The following is a 14,868-nucleotide window of genomic DNA, read 5'->3' on the forward strand; positions in this document are numbered from 1 at the left end:
GAACATTTCACCCAAATCAATCAAACAAACAAACAAACAAACAAACAAACAAACACCTCAGCATCTCATGGAACTTTAAAATCGACCACATACTCGGTCACAAAGCAAGCCTCAACAGATACAAGAAAATTGAAATAACCGTCTGTTATCCTCTCATGGATTAAAGGTGGATTTTAACAACAGAAATATCAGAAACACTCATGAAACTGAACAACTCTCTACTCAGTGAGGAGATTCAAGACTCAGTAAGTCACACTCCAGAAGCCCATACTCCACAAAACTGAAAAATCTAAAAGAAATGCATAAGATTCTTGATAGATACCACTTACAGCAAGATCAGATAAACAATCTAAATAGACCCATGGCTCCTAAGGAAAGAGAGAAGCAGCCATCGAAGTCTGTGTGCTGCCTCTATGTAAGTATATTCTACTAGCTGGGCTGCCTTGGCTGGCCTCAGAGGGAGAGGAAGCACCCACCCTTGCAGAGACTTGACGTGATGGGGGTGGGGTGGGCGTGGGGGGATATACCTAGGGGGAGAGAAGATACTTAGAGGAGAAGAGGAAGGAGGATAGAGGATTGTGGGAGAGGATGACCGGGAGGGGGGGGAAGTGAGCAGGATCTAAAGTAAAAAGGTTAAAAAAAAAATTCAGTGAGTGGTAAGATACGAAATATTTCCACCATAAGTAGATTTTTAGGGTTGGCAAGATGGCTCAGCTATTAAGAGCACTGACTGCTCTTCCAGGGGTCCTGAGTTCAATTCCCAGCAACCACACGGTGGCTCACAACCATCTGTAATGGGATCCGATGCCCTCTTCTGGTGTGTCTGAAGACAACTACGGTGTACTAAGATACACAGAATAAATAAAACTTTAATAAATAAATACATACATACATTTTTGCCTTTTCTTAAAAAAATAGTTTCACAACAAAGAAAAGCTCAAGGCCAGGTTGTTTTAGTGCAGAATTTTATCAGATTTTAAAATAGCCAAAGCCAATCCATCTTAAATAGTTCCATAAACTAGAAACAGAAGGAACACTGCCACATCCATTGTACGGGGCGCAGTCATCCTGATACCCAAATCACAAAAAGATTCAACAACCAACTGTAGACCAATTTCCTCTATGAACATGGATGCAACAATACCCAGTAAAATATCTGTAAGCCAAACCCAAGAACACATCAGAAAGATCATCCACCATGATCAAGCAGGCTTCATCCCTGAGATGCAGGGATGGTTTAATAAATGAAGATCAGTCAATGTACTAGACCATATAAACAAACTGAATGAAAAAGAAGCCCTTTAGATGCTGAAAAATCCTTGACAAAAGTCCAGCAGCCTTTCATGATTAAAGTGTTGAAGAGATTAGGGATACAAGGGACATACATAAACACAAGGCAGTAAGCCAACATCAAATTAAAGGGAGAAAAACCTCAACGCAATCCCACTAAAATTAGGAACAAAACAAGGCTGTCCACATTCTCCATATCTATTCAGTATTGTCTCGAGGTTCTAGCTAGAGCAATATAACTAAGGGAGATAAGGGGATACAAACTGGAAAAGAAGCCAAAGTATGGTGTCTTTATTCCCAGATGATATGGCAACCCCAAAATGTCTACCAGGGAATGCCTATAAACACTTCAGCAATGTGGCTGGATACAAAAGTAATTCAAAAAAAGGAAGGGAGAGAGGGAGGGAGGGAGAGGGGGAAGGAGGGAAAAAAAAGAAAGTGACCCTCCTATATACAAATGACAAACAGAAAGAAATTGGGAAAGCACCACCTTCACAACAATAGCCACAGACAATATAACATATCTTGGGGTAACTCTCACCAAGCTAGGTAAAGATCTGTGTGACAAGGAAGAAATCGAAGAAGACCTCAGAAGATGGAAAGAACTCCCATGCTCATGGATTGGTAGGATCAATGCAGTAAAAATGGCCATCTTTTACCACTCTTTTTTTTTTTTCGGAGCTGGGGACCGAACCCAGGGCCTTGCGCTTCCTAGGCAAGCGCTCTACCACTGAGCTAAATCCCCAAAAAAATGGCCATCTTATCAAAGGCAATCTGCAGATTCAATGCAATCCCCATCAAAATTCCAGCACTATTCTTTACAGATATTGAAAGGTCAATATTATACTTCCTTAAAAAGAATAACAAAAAACCCAGTTTGGCTAATATAATCCTGAACAATAATAGGAGGTCAGGAGGTATAACCATTCTGATTTCAAGCTGTACTACAAAGCAATAGTAATAGAAACTGCAGGATATTGGCATAAAAAACAGACAGGTTCATGGAATACCCAGACACCTATAGACACCTATAGACACCTGACTTTAGAAACGCACAGTGGAAAAAGGAAAACATCTTCAACAAGTGGTGGTGCTCTAACTGAATGTCTGCATGGAGAATGTTAATCAATTCCTATCTATCACTCTGCTCAAAACTCAAGTCCAAGTGCACCAAAGACCTCAACATAATACCAGAACCCGATAGAAGAGAAATTAGGATAAAGCCTTGAACACATTAGCACAGGACACAACTTCCTGAACAGAACAGGCACTGAGATCAATAATCAATAACCTCATCAAACTAAAACCCTCTGGAAGGCAGAGGAGACCATCGATAGGACAAAAGATTTCTTCACCAACCCCACATCTGACAGAGAGCTAATATCCAAGATATATAAAGAACTCAAGAAACTAGGTATCGGCAAACCAAATAACCCAATTTAAAACTGGGGTATGGAGCTAAACAGAATTCTCAATGGAGCGATCTCTAATGGTGAGCATGTTCAACGTCCTTAGTCGTCAGAGAAATGCAAGCCAAACCGACTGACATTCCATCTCACACCCTCAGAATGGCTAAGATCACAAACTCAAGTGACAGCACGGGCTGGCGAGGATGTGGGGCACAGGAACAGTCCTCCACTGCGATGGAGTGCAGACTCACACGACTGCTTCGCACATCGATTTGGTGGTTTCTGAGACGGTTGGAACAGTCTGCACCAAGACCCTGCTATGCCCCTCCCGAGCACACACCCAAAGCCGAGGGAGTGCTAGTGGGAAAGAGCAGCAGCAGTCAAGGCTTTCAAGGAGGCTGATCACACGGGAAACTGATCGCAGCAGGGGAGGAGGCAGGCCACACGGGCTGTGACAGGACTGGGACTCTGTGTTTGTTTTTGGAGACAGGGTTTCTTGTTGTAGCTCTGGCTGTCCTAGAACTAGCTCTGTGGACCACGCTGGCCTCAAACTCACAGAGTTCCTCTGCCTCTGCCTCTCAAATGCTACAATTAATGGCATTCCCCACCACGACCCTGCTGGACTGAGGTGTTTTTAAGGAAGAAGGAAAGATTAAAAACACTCCTTCCTAGACCAACACCACACACACACACACACACACACAAGAAACATATTTGTCACTTTAAGGAGTTCAGCAGGGCCATGGATAGAACGCTCTGTGTCACAAAGGAAAATGGGAAATTTCACTGACACCAGCAATATTTAGGGGCTGCTAACATCCTATGTAACACACCTAAATACCATAAATTTCACGTCAGTACACACAACCACCTCTCTGCCCAAATAGCTGTACTGGGTAAGTCTGTGTACAGAAGAAATACCGCTTGGATTACATCTGAACATTTCTGAGACGTTAAAGTGCTGTGTTTAATTATCAGGAACACTTTCTATGCACCAGTCCTCCCAAGGTCGCCAGCACAGCACAGTGACACTATGAGAGGCGACAGGGAAACCACAGCAAAAGCTGTCTAATGGCGGAGTGGGCACGGAGCAACTAGTCAACAGTGCAAACATTCCTAAGGCACGTTACAAAGTTATCCGCTTCTCTTAAATTCAGCAAATCCAAGGTGTGCTCACCTAACTTCCACGAGGTCATTTGGTTTGTAGCTCGGATGAAGGAAGAACCAAACTTTCTTGACAAAGTGGTTAATGCTGGGCTCCCTGCGCGACCCTCGGACATACACCATCCACTTATGGGTTGACTGGTCATTTTCTTCTCGCTTGTCTGGAGGTATGTACCTGAAAAGAGAGAGAGAGATGAGTTTCTTCCTTCAAAAACCTAATCGTTTGTGCTGCTGAGATGGCAGTGGGGAAAGGTGCTTGCCACAAAATTCTGATGATCTGAATTTGATCCCAGGATCCCACTTAAAAGGAAGTCCTGATCTCTGCACATATGCCATGATGTACAGGTCCATACACTCAAACACGATGAACACACACACAATAAAAATAATAAACTAAAAACCTCGAAACTGGTAACTGAGGCTGGAGTAAACTCTCAGCCATTTAGAGTGCTGGCTGCTCTTCCAGAGGCTCTGTGATTCCCAGTACCCACAGAACGGCTCGAGCTGTCTGTAACTCCAGACCTAGTGCATCTGATGCCCTCTTCTGACCTCTGTGGGCACACACAGGGTATTCATACATACATGAAGATAAAACGCATATACACATTAAAAAATCCTGCGTACGGCAGGATTAAAATCCCAGCAGTAATTAACAGCAGGCACACTTGACCAGTCTCTAATCCTTACTTTTTCTAAAACCTCCATGCTTACTTAATCCCCTTCAAGTTTGTTTTCTAATTATCAGCTAAAAGAGAACAATCAAACTTGGTTTCTTATCAGCTGCGTATCTGAGATAGAAATAACCTGGTATGACCATGGCCCAGGAAGCCGCTTTATCCATGGTGGGCTTTGCAAGTGAATGGGACGCCCTTCTGAGATCCTGTGGAAAGCAGGGCCATGGCCTCTGAGGTGCTCACTGATCAGCCTTAGTCTCACAAGGTACAAGATGTGCCACGCCTGCCCACACAGGCGCTGTCAGTCTTCATCTGCAAGTCAGTTTTAATTTAGGGAGAAGTGGCATTTCCAATACTGAGCCTCCGTGACTGTTAGTCTGACTTATCGCTCTGTTCCTTTGAATGAAGTACAAAAATTCTTCTCGAAGGCTAGCCTGCCTTTTGTTTGTTTTACTGAGAATGTTTTGATTGTGGCTTTCAAATAAGAACTGACTTTTGTGTAATGATACCATATTCATAACCTTACTAAACTTTCATTAATCCTAAAAATAATTAAGAAATTGGATTTAAGGGTAGAAAATGGTTTGGCAGGTAAAGCGCTTGCCATGTAAGCTTCGAGTTCAATCCCAGGAGGCCATGTAAAGGTAGAAGGATGATTCTATATGGTGTCCTCTGATGAACACACATGCATTGTGCACACAAATACACACAAACACAGCACACACACACACACACACGTATACACACACAAACACAGTTCTAAAAAAATGTTTCCCTAAACTTATACACTTGACAAAAAATATTTGTGCAATAGATCATCTATCAGCAATGTTTGCCGAGAACATTTTTATTTTGAATCAAAGACTGGCAGATGCATTAAGGTAGGGTCTCAGTTCTCATGGCTGGCTTTGTTCTGGCCAGTGGATGTGCCTACAGAGGAATGGAGAGGACAGCCGAGCCATCTCTATTCACATTCTCACCCAGACAGACAGATGAGAGCAAGTGCACCCATGCCTGTTCCTTATCAGCCTCTGGACAAATCTCAAAGATCACGATTGGTCCCTGGGCACACTCTCAGATTTCCTTTGCCTGCCTGCATAAGGAGGTTTATGTTTATGGCTTGGGCTGGAAAACGGGCTAAACAATCAACGGGAATAAAAATGCACCTTCAAATGCTCATCTCTGGAACACTGTAGCTCCAGCAATAGGACCTGGCACAGAAAACTAAAACATCCAGTTCATTTCCACAAATGGGTCAAGGAAGGGAAATCTGGAACACTACAATGATGGATGAGCAGTGACAGTGAGAGTTAGAACCTGATGGTGATCTGAATTGGCTACATGTTAAGCACTGACACGTTGCTGTCCTACTGTTTGTTCAGGAGGAGGACCTTGTGAGATGTGGTGACACTGTTCTGTAAAAATGTCTTTGCTGATGCTAGAGGACACGATGAAGCACAGCTGGTGACACTGAGAAGGACTGCCAGGTAGACTCCTTTAAGCTCAGACCCCGAGGTCTCTGAACACTCCACCCAGTATGAACCCAAGAGACATACATAAAGTTGACAGATGCACAGCCAGGAATCCTGGAGGACTTTCTGCTTGCATTTATCCTCAGATTTATTCACTCATTCACTTCTCACTCACACGTGACAGGAGGGAGTGCGTGTGGTCAGAGGATCATCCCTGTAAAGTAGTTCTCTCTGCCGATGCCTATGTGTGGAGCCCAGGTCACCAGACCCAGTGGCAAGTGGTCCTACCCACTGAACCACCTGTCAGCCCCCAAGTGTTCCCCTCTTCCTTTTTCAAAAGCTGAGCATGGTGGTTCATGCTTTTAATTTCAGCACAGGGGAGGCTGAAGTGGGTGATCCCTGCAAGTTAAATACAGTAAAATTCTGTGTCACTATCAATAAAACAAAAGCTGACTTAAAAGTATTTAGTGTCAAAATATTCATCACAAAACCGAAAACAAGACGTTTTCTACTTGATGGTAAACACCAGTGACTTTTATGATTTACGACGGAAATCTCTTTGGCTTATCTTATGGACTCACTAAAATTCTCAAGATTGATTTTTTTGTTCATTTGATTGTTTTCTGTTTGCTGAGTTCTGAGATGGGGTCTCCCTATGTAGCCCAAGGAGGAGGAGGAGGAGGAGGGATAGGAGAAGGAAGAAGAGGAAGAAGATGAAAAGGAAGGAGAAAAGAAGAAGGAGGAGGAAGAGGAAGAGGAGGAGGGGGAGAAATTAAACCACAAACGCTATGGCACCGACATCATTAAACTGTATATGGGTATTTTGCCTGCGTGCACGTCTTGTGCATCGAGTGCGCAGTACCTGCAGAGGACAGAAGAGGTCGCTGTTTCCCCTGCACTAGTTACTAACAGTTGTAAGCAGCCATATGGGGGCTGGGCATTGAACCTGGGCCCTCCAGAAGAACATCCAGTGTTCTTAATCACTGGACCACTTGTCAGCCCTCTAAATCATTCCATTTCACAAAAGAAATAAAGGAGTTTTCAGAAAAAAAAAGACATTGGTTTCTACTTTGATAGGGATCACAGCAAATCTGAAGGTGGAGGAAAACATGTTTTTGAAAGCCAGAGTAAAAAGCCATGATAAGAAGACCTTACTACCTCACTGGCTCTCAAATAACTGAATACCAGGGCACATCGGTGCATGCCTTTCCTCCCAGCACTCTGAAGCGAGATATAAGCACTTCTCTAGAGTTCTAGACCAGTGAGACCCTGCTCAAAAACAAAACAAAGCAAGCAAAATATAATAATAATAATAATAATAATAATAATAATAATAATAAAAATCAAATACCTAAACTTCACATGAAAAGTGTAAGCAGCAACTGGGAATGGTGGTGTGCGTCTGAACATGAGCTACGTAGACAGCCGAGGCAGGAAGACGGTGAGGTTGAGGCCAAAGACTGGCTCAAAAATAAATCAGCAGGGGCTGAGAGACGGCTCATGAGTTAAGCCCATGGGCTGCCTTTCTGGAGAATCAGAGCCCACATGGAGGCTCCAACTCTGTGACTCCAGACTTGGGGATCTGATGCCTTCTTCTGGCCTCAGCAGGCATGCAGTGAACACATAAACACAGGCACTCACACACATAAAACAAACATAAGTAACTCGAAGAGTGCAAAGTATGCCACCCTGCTCTTCTACAGTGCATTCAAGAGTAAACACTCCATTCATCACCAGGCGCCGTCACAGACAGGGTCCAGGGCAGCGTATCAGTGAATCGGGGAGACCAGATGAGATCGTCGTAGTTCTACTAAGGCGCAAGGTTACTCTGCGAATACTTCTAGACCATCGTCTACTTTACAGACGAGCAAGGGAGACAGAACTCCAGAGCCTTTCTCCTACAGCATGACCACGGTAAAGCAGCAGTGGCGGCCCAGTGCTCGTGTGGAAGTGAGCGGCCGATGGGAAGCATCTCTCGGGTACTCACTTGGACACGTTGCCGACTACTATTGTCTTCTTTACGAACAGTCGGGAAGTCTCATCTCCTGCGAGGTCGGCGCTCCGTAGTTCTCGTTTGTGGGAGCCACTAATACTAGACGTGTCCTGAAAGAAACGACCAAGGGTTGTGCTCACTTAAACAATATTCGATAGGGTGCTGCCATAATGGAGGCATAAAGAACTCAGAAAGTGTTCTCTCTCAGACAGCAGGGTCTTCTACAGCCCAGCAGGCCTGGGACTTGCTCTGCGGCTCTCGTCTGCTCTCCAAGTGCTCAGACTGTGGGCATGGGCCAGCACGCCTGGCAGCGTGCTTGTTGTTGTTGTTGTTCATTTATATTTTTTTTATGTCTGTTTTGCTTGCATGTATGCCTGGTGCCCACTGAGGCCACAAGAGAGTGTCAATCCCTAGGAACTAAAGTTACGATGACTGTGAGCTGTCATATGGATGCTGGGAAACAAACCCAGGTCCTCTGGAAGAGCAACTTGTACTCTTAACCACTGGGCTATTCCTCCAGCAGATTTTCCTTTTGTAAAGAAAGAGCTGGGCATGGTGGCACATGCCTTTGATCCCAGCACTTGAGTTCTGAGGACTTCCTAATCTACAAAGAGTGTTTCCAGGACTGTCTCAAAAAAAACACCACCACTACCAACAACAAATTAGTGGGTCTAGGGATGTTAACAGTTGATAGAGTACTTCTCTGGCCTGTACCAAGCCTTGGGTTCAGGCTCCAGTACCAAATATTCCAGGTATGAGGCACAGGCCTGCAATCCCAGCTTAAGAGGTAAGAGAAAGAATGCTGACCAAACACAAGTAAATCTAAATTCTCAGAGTCCTGATTATGAGGTGTCAAAGTATGCGTTAATTTGCCTTCCTGTTTTATTTTTTCATCAAAAGACAAGTGAATTTGTAATGAAAAATAACAATTTGTTTTTATAAAAATGAAATCAAACATTGATGTCTAAATGTATGGAAAGCAACTTGGAAGTTCCCTTTTATAACTGAAGCTGTGGCTATGCCATCACTGGTCTAACTTGACTATGACTCTATAGATAAATAAAACACCAAATAAACCAGGCACAGTGTAGCTTCAATTTAGGCACTCACACTATCATAGCTGGGCGCAGTGATTCCAGCCCTCGGGAAGCAGAGGTAGGGCGATCACTACAGTTCCAGACCAGCCTGGTCCACATAATCAGTGCCTGGCTGGCCAGGGCCTCATAGCAAAACCATGTCAAGAAAAGAATTGTGTATTTTGGATTTTGTATGACAAATTACAGGAGTCACTACTTAGACATTCAGCCATAATCATCTGACTCTAATCCTTAAGGTTCTTTCCCAACTTCACGAATGACGTCCAAGAGCTATGCTGCACTCTAGAGTGCTTTGCTCTAAAGTAAGAATGCCACCAAAGTGTGCACACACACACGCGCGCGTGCGCGCACACACACACACACACACACCAAGAGATACCTCAAGTTATAGGCTAGTCTGGTAAGCCCCAGACTGAGACCCTATCTCAAAGAACCAAAGGCCCTTTTCTCTGCTGTAAAAATCAAAGTACTTCTGTCCCGCCCACATGTAATAAACAGCAGGTCTGTTCCCCCTGGAGCCTGTACCCTTCCCGTGTTCCGGCTCAGTCTCTGCTCCCCGATGCTTGAGAGCCTTTCCTCCACATCCACGTTGCTGTTATTGTCTTTGTCAGATAGGAAGTCATTGTGCTGAGATAAAGAGTCACTTTCAGAGTGATTGGCAGATGGTGTTTCTGATCTCTGATTAGTAGGAGACGATGACCTAGAAGGTGATTCCAAAAATTTCTTGATAGCAGGGTGGTTAAAAGCCATGGGATCAAATGTCTTTAATCCCTAGAAAAAGGAAAGAAGCAAACTTAATTAAACCGACAAACACTGATAAAAACCTAACTCCTGAAAACTTCTACTTACGTTAAGATCATGTTAACAACCTTTCAAATCTCTCTCCATATCCTGATGGAGAGACGGCTCAGCTAGTAAAGGCTAGGCTCAAACCAAAAATAAATGAAAGAAAAAGGAAAGAACAAAATCTCTCTGTACCCATAAATTCTTATACTTAGCCTGTGTCAACAAAACAGAAACTAGAGTGACAAGTAATTGTGCAAAAGTTCTAACACTCAAAGTCAAAAATGAGCCAGGCACAGTAGGGGCACACACACGTGAATCCATCACTCAGGAAACTGAGGAAACTGAGGCAGGAGAATCTGAAGTTCTGGACCACCCTGGACTACATTCAAAAAGTAAAATAAGGCTTTCTGTAGTACCACACAAATGCAGCTTGGGAGCATGCCGGTAATCCTGGCATCCAGAAGGTAGAGGCAAGAAGGCCAGGAGCCCAGGGTAAGTCCACCACACCCAGCAAGATTTGATGTTAAAAGGACATAGAACAGGCACTGTGGCTCACACACACCTACAATCCCAAGGTCTTTGGAATCTAAGTAAGTAAATTCATCTTCAGTCCCAGGTCAGCCTGGAATATATAGCCTCAAAACAAACAATGAAAGTACACAGTATAAAAAAATGAAACCCACAATGGAGTTAAAAAACAACAAAAGTAGAAGCTTTAAAATCAGCAACGAAGAACATTCCTTCAGGCTAGCTCAGGGGCCTAAGTTCAGTTGTTCAGTTGGGTGCTCTAGCATTCATGTCATGTGCTCACAACTTCAACTCTAGCTCCAAGGGAATGAATCAGGACACCTCTGGCCGCCACTGGTACCTGCTCTCATGTGGACACACCCAGATACAAACACACGATTTAAAAAATAAAACAACAAACACACACGAACAAAACAAAAACAAACAAAAAACCACCAGTATCACTGGCTGGGCACGGCGCTACTGTACGGAATCTCAGTACTTGGGAGGCAGAGGCAGGAGGATTGCAGCTGCTAGATTTCATCCCAACTCAGACTCGTGCACACATGACAACACACACACACACACACACACACACACACACACACACACACACACACACACACACAGGGCGGGGAGGGAGAGAGTGAGAGAGAGAGAGAGAGAGAGAGGGAGGAAGGGAGGGAGGGGGAGGGGAGGGAGTTACACAGCTATTAATCAAAACAAAAGCCGTGGTGTGGGTGAAGAGACTAATGTTTTAAAATAAGATAAAGAGCTGATTAATTCGGTAGCAGTGCTTCTCAGTACTGTGTGTTCTCTAAACTAAAATAAGTACATGGCTTTATAACACAAAGCCTGGCCAAAGATTTCTTGAATTTTTTTTAATCTTTTTTTTTTTGGTTCTTTTTTTTCCGGAGCTGGGAACCGAACCCAGGGCCTTGCGCTTCCTAGGTTGAGCTAAATCCCCAGTCCCTTTTTTTAATCTTTAAGGGTTTATTTTATCTGTCTGAGTGGTTTGTGTGCATGCACACATGTGCAACATGTGGATACCTGACAGCTGCAGGAGACAGAGGAGGGTGCTAGATCCCCAGAACGTAAAGTTACTGAGAGTTGCAAGCCACCATGTGGACACTGGGAACTGAACCCAACTAACGCCAACTACTGAGCCATCTCCAGCCCTTGGTAGGTCTTCATCAGAACACCAGGGGCTGAAACTGGTGCATTTCTAGACAACCAGACGGCCCAGATCCCAGTGGTAAATCAGCAAACCACTAACCAGTTTTTCAAGGTCAGCATCTGCTTACCGCCTCCTTTATCTCACGCAAATGCAGCTCATGATGTGCACTGTGCTGAACCAATACTGAGCTATTCAATCAGTGATGCCAGAACTGTGGAAAACACAGCTTCCACAATTCACGTCCAGCCAGAATATTCAGAACTTGCCTAAGGGCTGTCATCGTTACGGAATTGTACATTATATGCCTATTACATGTGCAAGCCGGGGGTTGATTACAGGCACGAGCACACAGAGAACAGGAGGGGGAAACTGGGGTCTTTGTAGACGCAATCGATTTAAAACAAAGTCCTACTGCAAGACGGAGGGCAACCCTCACCCAGGACTAATTCCTTAAGGGAACCTTAGATGCAGAGAAACCCTGGAAGGACACCCACAGGATAGTGCTTTATCTGGTTTTCTGTTTGTTTTATCTTACTGATCATTTGCTTGTATTTTATAGTCTCTGATTTTGTGTTTTTACAGGTACTGTGCCTGTGTGTCCTCCACTGGCACTCTGGGGTTAATACACGGCTGCCAGGAGAAAGAGAAAATGGAGTAAAAAAGTTTTATAGTGAGCGCCGAAATGTTATGATGTCTAAGACTTTAATTTAAATGCTTTAGAGGAAATAAAACAATAGAATTTTAAAGTGATGAATCTACATGGTATGTAAACATGTTTGTCTTTCTCTTATACTGAAAACTATCATTAAGAAGTAGCCTTTGAAAGAGCAAGGCACGCTGGGTAAGGCAAAGCAAAAGAGGAAGACCCAGGAGGAGTTGCAGTGAGGTTTCCCTGCCAGTATTACACTAGCAATTAGTACTGAAAGGATAGGACCATGTTAAACAAATTGCCTGGTGATCTATGTTCCTCAGAAAGGTGCTCGGGCTTATTAAATGCTAAAGGCCAATATCAGAAAGGTCTCAATGGTAGGGAATCCACACGGTCCTGATTACCCCCAAGACAAGGAAAATGGTGGCTGAGAATAGCCTGGACCATGAGGAACGCTTACCTCAGAAACCTTCAGGAGACCAGCCGATGCATAATAGTTTGCTACAATGCAGGCTCGGAGCTTATCCATCATCCTTCTGGCTTCAATCAGCCGCTAAAAACAAGTGAGAGTTTAAATGTTGTTTAAATCGGCAAATAACGACTTAAAATCCACAGAACAAACACAAACAACAAAAGCAAAAACTCAGCTTCTTGAATTGCTTCAATAAATAAAAACTCCTCATCTAATTAAACTGGCAGAGATTCAGGCTGGAGATGTACTTCATGTATATAAGCAAAGTCCTGGAGTTTATACTTCTACCCCAGAGCAGACTGGGGACGGGGACAGTGTGTGTGCTTCCCTGATCAGTAAAGTCTTAAAAATCCCAAATACCCCAGGTCTAGTGGCATAAGCCTTTGACCCCAGCACTTGGAGAGGCAGAGGCAGGTGGATCTCTGAAGTTTGAGACCAACTATGTCTACAGACTGAGTTCCAGGACTCACACAACAGCCAAGAGAGAAAACTTGTCTCAAAAGAACAAAAGCAGGGGCTGGAGAGATGGCCACTCTTCCAGGGTCCCGATTTCAATTCCTAGTAATCACATGGTGGCTCACAACCATCTATAAAGTGATCTGGTGACCTCTTCTGGCCTACATACAGACAGAAGGACATGATACATAATAAACAAATCCTTAAAAAAAAACCTACAAATAAAACGAAGAAACAAAAAAAAAGTAAGTGTGAGCATATTTATTAGTTAAGAAATAACTGTAATATACTGAGAACGATACCAAAAAGGATTACCTTCGAAGACGGAAGCTCAAGTAGGACTTTTTATCTTTTCTCCAACTTTTACTTATTCTGGGTATTTGAGACAAAGACTCATGTGTCCCAGGCTGGCTTCAAATACAGTTAGTGAGGATGACCTTAAATGTCTGGTTCTCCTGTCCCTACCTCCAAGTACTGAGATTACAGCTGTGTACCCATCCCTCAGCAGGATAGTTTTTTTGTTTTTGTTTTGAGACAGAGTCTCATTCTGTAGCCTCACCTGCCTGAAATTCATTATAAAGACCACGATGTCTTAGAACTCATAGAGGTCCACCTAGAATGCCGAGATTAAAGATGTGTGCCACCATGCCCAACATTGGAAAATTTTGTTTCTGTTTTTTTCCTTTCTTTCATTTTTGGCCAGAGGAGTAGATGGGGTTGCTCACTGGGTCCAAGCATTCTCTCACTCAGATATACCTTTACCCTGAGTCAGATCTTAAGGTTTTGTTTCTGTTTTGGGTTTTTTTTTTTTTTTTTTTTTGGAAATTTTTTAAAAATAAATCTCATCAAATAATATACTTTCCCCTCCACAAACTTAGTGTTTTCAATTTATCGTTACTATACCTGGTCAATGACATCAATCTCATGTTCCTTATTCTTCATTTCAAGGGCAAACTGCTCCTTAATAATCGTCTCAATTTTCTGCACAGCTGCATCTCGAGCTATAGAAAGAACACAAAACATATCAAATTAATCAGTGCCTAGTGATTTAAATCAGCAGCCAAAGAAACCACTGCCTCCCCCCACAAAACCAGAAACTGCTTTGGGTTCATGACACAATAGCCTAAACAAGTACACAGAAATATAAAACTATATAATCTATCCTTAAATGGCTCAGAAAGAAAAATGTTTTTCATCTGCATGAAACTGTCAGATGGGGAAGAAAAAAGGAGGTTAATAAGAAAATATCGTGTGATAGATAGACAGGTTATAAATATAGCTAATAAAAATATCTTTTGTTGTTCGTGTGTGCGCGCGTGTGTGCGTGCATGTGTGCATATGTGTGTGTGTGTGTTTGTGCACATGAATATGCAGGTAACTGTGGAGGCCAGAAGAGGGTGTTAGAGAGCCTGGGGCTGCAGTAAGTGCAGAAGAGCAAAGCTCTTAACTGCTGGCCCTGAGCCATCTATCCTGCCTCAAACATACATATCATTTTATGTTAGTTAAAAAAAGATAAATCACGAGTTAAAATGTCACTGTGATCCATGCCTTACTTTTCAGCAGGTTACACAATGGTGAAATACCCATGAATCCCCACTGGCAGCCACATGCAGGGTTAGCAGTGCTGGATCAGTGTTTTCTACATTTCCATTATTCAGGGATGACCGGCAAGATCACACCTGGCATGTCCCTAAACCTCCATGTGCTAAAAGCTTGGTTCCA

General features: G+C 43.4%; 1 protein-coding gene across 10 annotated transcripts in view; it reads right to left on the minus strand.

Annotated features, from left to right (window-relative positions):
* Positions 1 to 14,868, minus strand: part of Yeats2 (YEATS domain containing 2) — an 86,322-nt gene that overhangs the window by 57,795 nt on the left and 13,659 nt on the right. For all 10 annotated transcript variants that reach the window (XM_087576784.1, NM_001431681.1, XM_087576780.1 and 7 more), the window contains 5 exon segments: positions 14,050 to 14,147; positions 12,679 to 12,771; positions 9,625 to 9,870; positions 7,997 to 8,112; positions 3,877 to 4,038 (listed from right to left, as the gene is read on the minus strand). In XM_087576784.1, coding sequence (XP_087432910.1) covers positions 3,877 to 4,038; positions 7,997 to 8,112; positions 9,625 to 9,870; positions 12,679 to 12,771; positions 14,050 to 14,088 — 656 coding nt within the window. In that variant the 5' untranslated portion in view covers positions 14,089 to 14,147.

Source organism: Rattus norvegicus, chromosome 11 (assembly GCF_021556685.1).
Source record: "Rattus norvegicus strain SHRSP/BbbUtx chromosome 11, alternate assembly SHRSP_T2T, whole genome shotgun sequence".
Taxonomy (NCBI): Eukaryota; Metazoa; Chordata; class Mammalia; order Rodentia; family Muridae; genus Rattus; species Rattus norvegicus.